Source organism: Acanthisitta chloris, unplaced genomic scaffold, assembly GCF_000695815.1.
Source record: "Acanthisitta chloris isolate BGI_N310 unplaced genomic scaffold, ASM69581v1 scaffold12337, whole genome shotgun sequence".
Lineage (NCBI taxonomy): Eukaryota > Metazoa > Chordata > Aves > Passeriformes > Acanthisittidae > Acanthisitta > Acanthisitta chloris.
Window position 1 is genome coordinate 34,460 of NW_008682118.1, and position 9,768 is coordinate 44,227.

General features: G+C 43.7%; 1 protein-coding gene across 1 annotated transcript; it reads right to left on the bottom strand.

Annotated features, from left to right (window-relative positions):
- Positions 1 to 807: 807 nt before the first annotated feature.
- Positions 808 to 9,070, bottom strand: SDF4 (stromal cell derived factor 4). Its single transcript, XM_009078383.1, has 6 exons — positions 8,763 to 9,070; positions 5,821 to 5,957; positions 5,248 to 5,361; positions 3,360 to 3,518; positions 2,378 to 2,553; positions 808 to 984 (listed from the first exon to the last, which is right to left on the bottom strand). The coding sequence occupies exons 1-6, from the start codon at positions 9,068 to 9,070 to the stop codon at positions 808 to 810; spliced, it is 1,071 nt and encodes a 356-aa protein (XP_009076631.1).
- Between the last annotated feature and the right edge of the window lie 698 nt (positions 9,071 to 9,768).

Genomic DNA, 9,768 nt, shown 5'->3' on the forward strand with positions numbered 1-9,768 from the left:
CTGTCACTGCTCTGGTCAACAGGGCCAAGTTCACCTAGAAACTTTCCCCATGATTTCATTTGAGAACATAATTGGAGGTTTGAAGGACAAAATCTGTTTTGAGCCCCTCAAGTCTCGAGCCCTTCAAGTCTTGAGTCTCCCGAAATCTTTTAGTCTCCCCAATCTTTAGCCTCCCTCCAAATCTTGAGTCTCTCCCCTTCCCAGCACAGCTGCAAACACCAAACCTGTCCCACCATAACCAGTTTTGTTATTAAGTAGATGCAAAAGATCTCTTTAACAACTCAATTCTTCCTACAGCCCTCAGACAGTTGAGTGATGGAGGGAGAACCTGGATTCAGTTCCCAACACATGAGGCTGAGAAAACCACTGGAAGATCAGCCAATCAGTCTGTGTGTGGATGTTCTCAGGAGGTCAGAACAGGCCTTGGAACCACCAAAGCCTTCCCAAACCCAACAGCTCAGCGTGGTGATTCCCAGGGATCAGCAGCTATGAGGGCAACACGGGAAGTATTCAGTAGCCTCCCCCAGACAGGATTAGCCAAAAGCAGTGGAGAGTTCAGCTGGAGTCACTACCCCAGGCAGGTGAGCTGCTGAGTCCAGACCTGCCCTGGAGCTCTGGGCTGCTTCCCTCACCCCAAAGCAGCAGATCCCACTGGACGGAAGGTTTGAGGTCTAGGACAACACACTGGAGGCAAAGAACACAGATAGCAGCAAAGGAACTTTCTGTCAGTTTGGGGCTTGGATTTTTTGCTTTTTTTCCTCTTTGAAAGCCAGAAAGTGCTTCAGAGCTCAGGAGGAGGGAAGGGGCTCAGAACTCCTCGTGGACGTTCCGTGCATAGTCCATGAGTTTGCTGCCTGTGAAGTATTCACTGTACTTCAGGATCTCCTCCAGCTCCAGGTGGTGGTTTTGATTTTCATCTGCTACTGCAATCATCTGCTTTGCTTCATTCAGGGCATTGTACTCATTCATGGGATCCATATATTCCTAAAACAATGAAAAACATCAGTTCACTCACTCAGCAAACTTTTCCACACATTGAAATGATGAACTTCAGCTCTGCGTGAGCTTCAGCAATCCTGAGACCAACATAGACCATCCCAAGGTGAATGGAAATCATGGCCAATGCTCTTAGCACAGCTCTTTAAAAGCTGTTTTACCATTAACTGCTTCCTTGGCTGTTCCAACACAAACCCACATTTTCTCAGCTGATGCCACTGTTGACATTTCATTGCAAACTGAACTATCAAACCTGGTTCGGGTGAAGAAATACCCATTTAAAATGAACAGGTGACACATTACCAAATCTGTAAGACCTACATTTTCAAGTTTCTGGGGATAATAATACAACCATGATCAATCCAGAGCTTGTTTGGGCTGTTTGAACCCACCAGGCAGACACTGCAGGGAGCAGAAGGCTCAGAACCAAAGCTTTTTATCAACTAACTCTAGTTAAAAGTTGGAGGACTCAATATTACCTTCCATTTCTTGCCAGATGTGACATCTCTGTGTTCATTCTCTCTGAACATTCACAGCTAGAACAGCTCTTTTGAAAAGAAAATTCCCACTAAGAAGGCCCTAACAGTGTCCAATATCCACCCCCAAACATTTGCATCCTGAGAAGGAACTTTAACATTCATCCAGTTGTGGGGAGAGGATCAACACTCTGGAGTTTCTCCTTTCCCACTGCCTATGCTCAAGGTGAATTCTGTGAGGCAAAGGGGCAGAAATTCCTTTCTTAGATCCAGACAGGAAAAAAAAAGAAAAATAAAAAAAAAGTCAGTGGCTGTAACTCCAGGGTACAAAATATTTCATGCTGTCTTGTAAGAGAATTAGGAGAAGAAAACCTTCTTCTGACAGGCAAAGCCCAAGAAAGTCCCAAAACTGAATCCACACTTGAAAGGATTTTATTAAACAATGTATTTTTTAGAGAAGGAAAGCACTAAAAGACAAGAGCTCTGCTGGTTTCGAGGCTCTGGGCCCCAGTGTCTGTTGGCCACTGGGTTTTTCTGCTTGCTTTTATTTTGGGGTTTTTTTTCAATGAATATCTAGGTTGGCAGTTTTGCAACTGAAAGTGTGAGTCATTGCAGCACACCTAACACAGCCTGTGCTTTGCTTTCAGTCCCTCCAAATCCATCCAAGGCCTGTGTGAGCGAAAAAAGAAACCCTAAAAGCAAAATGTCTGAGTAAGTTTTGCTAGGAAAACTCCCCCTCCTCTTCAGAAAGGCATGACAACATCTGCAAGCACTACAGGCCACTAAAACCCAAAGTGTTGTACTGTAAACACTGCAGAATAACTCAGAGAGTTCTGGATTTCACATTCTCTGAAGCAGTTTCAATCCTGGGTTGAAATTGGGTTTCAAACCAGCAGGAGACTCACCTCCAGCTCTTCCATGGTGACAATCCCATCGTGGTTGGCATCAATGACCTCCTCAAACTCCTTCCTTCTGTCTTTCACCCAGTCATCATCAATATCCTGAGCTTGCTGGTTCTCCACAGTGCCAACAGGTAAGGAAATGAACTCGGAGAGGGTAAGTTTCTTATCTCCATCTTGATCTGCAAAGGAAGCACAAAGGGATTTGTTTAATGCCTGTTAAAAAGGGGGAATTCCTTCAGGTTGGAGACAGTGCCTGGTTTCAGCAGGGCATGGTTACCACTCAGCTCTTTGGGTAGCCAAAAAACTCTCTGTGTTTTAATCCACGATGTTCTGGAGGCTAAAAATAGGAATCTGGTAGGCAAAAGGAATTTTTCAGGACCTAAAGAACACTTATAACACTAACTCTTTATTAAGCTAACAACCAGCAAAGTCATCATTCTGTTTTTTAAATCCAGTTGTTGCAGCAGCTTTAAATATGCATCACTTGGCTCAACAGAAAGGAAAATAGTATGTGGAGCTATACTGAGGAATTTTGAAAGATTATTAATTTCTTAGAAACTTTGACCATTTCTTTCCATTTTCATGGGTAAGTCAAGATTCTGACACAGTTAGGGCACTGGGGGAGTACAGAGCAGCTAACATTCTCCTCACAAAACATGTGTTATCAATACAGCTGATCATATTGAACCTTTCCTACTCTTGGAGCAGCACTGCAGGGTGAGGTGAGGCAGCTCATCTCTTTGGTGTGGAGTACTCAAAGTTTTTGATGTTTCTCCTCAGAATATCTGCCAAATGTTCTGGTTTTTTAATAACCAGGGGTTAAACTTAGCCTGGAGATGCACAGACAACCCCACAGAGATGTTTCCTCCCCCATCACATTACAAGCAGAGCAGAACAAACAAGATGTGTGGGATTTTGGACACATCTAGCCAACAAAACTCTGTGCAAGGAACAACTCCCAAGAAGACATTTAGCAATGGCATACCCAAATCTCTGATGATTTCCTTCACCATGAACTTCAGCATTCCCCTGCTATGCTCTGGATGAAGGAAGGACAGGAACTCTTCCTCATTCAAGAGCAGATCAGGAGGAGGGTTGTCAGCCTGGTACCAGCGATCCTTCAGGTTGTCCAACACCTCCTGGGCTAGAAATTGAAGGAGAAAATTTAAACTGTCACATTGAAGCTATTTAAAGGTCTTAAAATACACCTTCCCTCGAGAGCCAGGGATGTCTGTGAGCCTAACCCTGCAAGTGTTCAGTTGTCACTACAATGTACACACTACACAGGGAAATATTTTTGCTGCAAGATCTGTGTGAACAGATCCATCAGCACTAAATCCCTTTACTTCTCCCACTGACTTCCTTCCTGTCATTTCAACCTCCAACTTACTTCATCTCACCCTCTGAAGTGAATTTTTCCTCATGTTTTCAGCACTGACACAAATTTCCATGAAGCCCAAGCAGCTGCTCTGAACTACAAACCATCCAAGGTTGACTGTTGTGTGCATCTGCTGGTCCTGAGCACACCAAGAGGAAAGAACTACCTGCACAGATGATTCTTGTGCTGCTGTAGAGGCATTTTCTAAATGACACACTGGAAAAACACTGTCTGTAGCATACTCTGCCCTCTGCAAATACACTAACACACACAGGTCTGGAGCATTTCCTTTGAGTAGGCTTTGAAACACTCTGAGAGACATCAGATAATACACTTGGAAATGTAGTAAGATGCCTTAAATAGCTCCTGAATGCTTTGAGTTGCTGAGTTTGAAAACAGCTTTTAAGAGAGTTTAAAAGCCTTTGAAAGACTTCAGATAATGAATTTTTTACTGAACTGGTTTAATTAACTCCTTAATGCTTTTGGTTGCTGAGCTACAAGAGGAAAATCAACCCCAATGGTCATATCTGCATTTCTGAAGTTGCAAATTAGAGTTGTCTTCAGGGAAGGTTTCGGTGAAGAGTAAAGAAATCCTTCAGTTTTAATATGAAGTTTTAGTTCTATCAAGGACACATGGAATAATCAAATCATTTCCTTATGGTTTTCCAAGGCAGACAACCCCAAATGTTAGAAGTGCCAAGTCAACTTGCCCTTTGCCTCTCTTGGTTTCAACACAACTCAACTGTCAGTCACCAGTTAAACTGTTGTTCTCTGCACCAATTCATTAAAGTGTTGTCTCCAATTTGGGCTGAGCATCCCAAGTGTCCTGTGCTTCCCCTAAGCTCCACACCCAGGTGAGTTTTACCACACAGCCCCAAAAAAGAGCTTTGTGACACTGCACTAGGCACGAGAACAGGTTGTGCCTCTCACCCTCAGGAAGTGGTAGATACGTAATTTGATTTTCCCAAATAAGGTTCGGTGCATAGGTAGAAAAATGATTGTGTACACAGATCCCTTACTCAGCAAAGTGCTATCTGCTGAGCATTCCTGTAAACTGCAGCTAACCACAGGCCAAAGCACTCACTGCACAGGTGTTTTCCCTGCCAGGAGACTCAAAGAGCCATTTGCATTTCGGTTGCTTTTTGATACATGGAAAATCTAACATAACCTACTTTGAAATGACTAATTCCTGCAAGGAAAAGGCAAAGGCTTTAGGTTTTGTTTAAGAGTAAGTTTAGACACTTCTGCAGGGGGAGAGCAGGGAGATTCCTGTGAAAAGTTGCCATGTATTCCAGTTGGGAAGGATGGAGTATTCCTGTCTCAGGACTTATATTTGTGTTCAAACAGAACAACCAAAATTCATCTTACTATGAAGGGTTGGACTCGATGATCTGTGAGGTCTTTTCCAACCCAGTTGATTCTATGATTCTATGAACAGTTTTCCCACTGAGGATTTAGGAGCACAAAGGAAACCAAACACACCCCAAGTACTTACTTTCTTCATCTATTTTCAGCTCTTCATTGTTTTTGATCTTCTCTGCAATTTCTTTTTCATTAAAGCCTTTACTTGCCAAGAACTTGATTTTATACTCATCCCAGGACACATGGCCTATAAGGAAAAGAAGGAAAGAACATCAGACAGGGCACAGTGGGCTTAAATGATGAACTTGGGAGTCTCCTGGCTTAAAAACCAGCACGTTCTAAACTCCTCTGGGTCAGCACTACACCCTGAGCTTCGTGAACGGCACATGAAACTATCACCTGAGTCACTTTTGTGCCTCTTTGGACCAGAGAGAGTTTGTGAGAGCAGCCAAGTTATGTTGCTGCTCTTCCCCCTCCCTGCAGAGCTCCTGCTGCACTTCCTACGACCACAAGGGAAACAGCTCAGCAGAGAGCACAGAGCCACAGAGCTGACAGCAGCACATCACTGCCTTGTGCTCTGCAGGCATCAAACCTTGGGATCTGCACAGTCCAAAGGGACTTGAGTTGATCACAGCACATCTGAGGAGTTCTGGCTACCAGCAGCTGCCTACAGAGTCATGAGGAGATGGAAGCTCCTCCCTCTTACCATCCCCATCAGGGTCCACAGCTCGGAAGTGCATTTTGTTCTCCTCCACAGCTTCCTGGAAGTGCTCATCTGTCTTCTCCATGATCCAGCGTTGCATCTCCTTGGCACCAATCTTCTTATCATTGTTTATGTCCACCCTAGGGAGGAAGAGCAAACAGGATTTGGGACTGGAGAGGGAAAGGTGTGGTATTTTTTGGGGTTCTCGGTTGTTTTACTCAGCAATATCAAACCAGGAGAAGCTGCACATTCCTTGAACTCTAGAGTAATCCAGCAGCAAGTTAGCCTTTAGCTCAGAATTACAGTAACTACAACACTTAAGTTACTGCTCAGCAAAAACTTCTCACTTTGCTGTAAGTTAACTCATTCCAGTATTATGTTTTTCAAACCACAACTCTCATCACTCACAGTTTCTTCCATCACCCATGGAATATTGGCTCATTTCCCACTGGGTCAGGATTGACAATTACCAGCTGCTTTCACTCTTTGGAAAAGTTTCTTCCTTGAGGTTCTCTCAGAACATTAATTCCCTCTCCATTTCACTTTCCAAGCCTTTTTTTTAACCTCAGTCTTCAAGATCCCATGAACTGCTCATTTAGCTCACGATAAATAAAAGTGACAACTTAGAGCAAGAAATCCCAGTTTGCAGGATAACTGGGAATTTCTCCTTGCCAAGGGTTACATTAAATCTGGATATCAAGCCTGGAAAACAGGTTTGACACCAGTTTGAGCTCAGGTTTTCAACCATAAGTCATTAAAACTCAGATTTTTTTGGGGGCACCTCCCAAAAGGTCCATGGTAAATAAACATTTGGCACTCAGGTTTGCATCCCTGTGCTCAGGTTGCTCCATGCCCACACTGCAGTGCCAGTGTTGCCATCCAAAGGTGCCAATTTCTCCAAGTACCTCATGGACACAATCTGTGCCATGTGCTCTGAGGTGGGACCAGCTGCCCATGGGGTCCCTTTCCAGGACTCTGACTCTGTGACACAAACCACTCCTGAGTTGGTTTCTATTTCAATTACTTCCTTCAGGAACTGAAACCCTCAATCACAAAATGCCACTTGTTGTTTCACTTCACACACAGCTATTTGCCTAGAAATCTTGGTTTTCAGAGCTCTCCTGCCATGGTCCTATTTTATTTCCAGCAATATCTCATCAGCTATTGATTTCTGCTTTGAACTGACCACTTGCTCTTACCCTGACAGGCTGAGGACTCTCAGCTGCCGTTGATTAAAAACACACTGGGTGTTTACTTTCTGCCTTCAAACAAACTCATTCCAGGCCATCTGGAAGACTGTGACTCACCAGATTTCCACAGGAGTTCGTAGTATTCCTCTTTTAGCCCCTAAGAGCATCTCTGGAAAGCAATCAAATCCCCAGAGAGCTCTGCTACATGTTTAATCTGATCATCTGAGGGAATGGCACCCTAAGTATCTGAATGAAATTGAGCTGGAATCCAATTACTTGAAGCCTCCTAAGAAAACCTCTTTCATAACAGACAGGCAGAACCTCAAGGGTTAGTGAATTGCCATTCCCAAATCACAAACAATAGGGAATGTTTCCAATGAACTTGTACCAATAAAGAAATCTTACTATTTGTATATATCCTCCCAGTGCTGAGAATAGATACAGAAACCAAAGATTCCACTCAGAATTACAACAAACCCTCTAGTTTTCTTGTTTGCTTTAGCTCCTTTATTCAGGAAAACATCAAGGTTACCATTCTTATTTTCATTTGTTGATTAAAACTTTGCTGCATAAAAAAACCAAACTTTGTTAAATCTTAAAACTTTTATCTCCATGGGCATCCCCAGGGCAGCAGCACTAAGGGCACCAATGTCATTGCTGTTCTAATCAAACCCTTCACTCCAATCATTCATTATCACATTAATCCTTCACTCACAGACACAAATCAATCCAACTGTGCCACCTTGTGTCTGAACTACACCCTGAGGTTGATTCCCATGACGATTCCTGCCTTGCCAGCAGCTGGCAAAGGCCTCAGCCAGCACAAAAAAAGAGCTTTATAAAGGGGAAAATGCTGTAATGGCTATAAGGAAAGTTAATATTTTTATATCAAGTAAATATACAGATGAACTTTTCAAAGAAGAAACATTTAATCTCTCTATTCTCCTGTTTCATTCTCTTCCCTGTTACTAAATCCAAAGAAGCTGTTTTGTTACCAACACTAACTCCAGGAATAAATCTGTCCTGGGCATTTTCAAATTCATAGTGTAATTAATTTTAACCTTGATGCGTTTCATGTGAAACACACAGATTTCACCCACTGAGCATCTCCCAGAAAGTCCAGTGAGCAGAAACCACCCTGGAGTTCATTCCCCACAGTCTCACCTCATTGCTTCTCTGACCTTTTCTTCCCTTCTGCCTCCAGTATTGATTTTTCAGTGTTTTCCCTCTGCAGTTACTTGCAGAAGTCACAAGGGAAAGAAACCTAAGATCCACATGGAATATAAATCCCAAAAAATCAATAGCAAACTTAAGGTTTCCAACTGAAATGAAACTCAGGACAAAGCAAAAGAGCTGCTAGGACAAAACTGGAACAACTCCCAGCACCTTGCATGGCCATCCTGCCACTAGGGAAGCCTTTCCTTAGCAATTCCTGGATGCAAAATACAAGTATATTAATTATCCCTTGAGCCAGATGAAGTAATATTAATTTCAATATTTTGGGATGATTTTTTTCACATAGAAACAGTTGTTTTGTCATAGATTTGACTTGTCAACACCACCCTGGGTGTATATTGACGGCAAGTCTCAACACTTGCACTGTCATACCTGAGAATGGTTTATAGAGCTGTTTTAACACCTTAAAAACACAAACTCACACTTAAGAGGATGAGACTTTCCCCTTTAGCATTGTAACTTTGAAATAGTACAAAAAAAACCCTGCCAATTTTCCTCTTTCTCTGCTTCACGACTTACTTGGAAAAGATAACCATGAGCTTCTTCCTGTTTTTCCTGGGTTCTGAGTCTTCATCAAATTCTTCCATCTCCTTCCCCAGAAACACCTCCTGGTGGAACTCTTTGTTGAGGTGTCCATCCATCTCCATCTTGACCCCGTTGAGGTGGTCTGGGGGCAGGATCTCATTCTCATCCTTACTATCAGCTGCTTTCTCCTTCAGGGCTGAGTTGTTGGCAGGCCTGGCATAAACATCCATCAGGAGGAATATGAACAGAAGGGATAAGTACAGGGAGCCCAAGCTGCACAGGAAAGCTTGTCTTGACATCATTTTGTTCTTGTTGTTATCCAAAGTATTGGCTGGTGAAATCACTGTGGGTCGAATGAGCTGAAAACAAAAAAGAGAAAACACAGGAATTAAACTCTGGGCTATGAGGACACTTGGATAAAATTCAGAGGAAGCCACAGACAGACAAACAAGGATTTGCTGTCAGGGAATGAAATGATGTTAAATAATAAATATATGAAGCTAATGTGTTAGTTTTCAGCCTGCAGAGGACTTTGGAAGGAAAAACATCCTCGGACACACCAACAGCACAGCAATATCAACACAGCTCTCAGGCTAAGCTATAAAGCTCTTTTTGCACAGAGATAACTGAGAGAAAGGCAATTACAGACACCACCAGAGCTGGAAACACCCAGGAAACAGCAGAGGAGAAGCAAATCTGTCAGAGAACAACAAAACCACACAGAATATTGTGCACTGGGAGGGACACACAAAAGACCACCCGGTCCAGATGCTGACCTAGGGCAGAGCAAACCACCCAAACCCCCAAACCTCCCCAGACCCTCCCAAAGCTGCCGAAGCCTCCGAGCCCTGGAGATGTGCAGAGATTCCGATCCGCAGCACTCACCGGGAGCCCCGAGGGGCAGGGAGGGATGGAGGGGACACAGCCGTGGGGCTCAGCCCGGGGCTGGCCGCGCTGCCCCGGCCCTGCACGACCGGACGGGGCTGGGAGGAGGAGGAGG

Coding starts and splice junctions, on each gene's coding strand:
- SDF4 (XM_009078383.1), bottom strand. CDS start 9,070: ATGATGTCAAGACAAGCTTTCCTGTGCAGCTTGGGCTCCCTGTACTTA. Junction 5,958..8,762: donor CTCATGGTTATCTTTTCCAA/GTAAGTCGTGAA, acceptor CTTCCTCCCTAG/GGTGGACATAAACAATGATA. Junction 2,554..3,359: donor GGAAATCATCAGAGATTTGG/GTATGCCATTGC, acceptor CTTCCTTTGCAG/ATCAAGATGGAGATAAGAAA.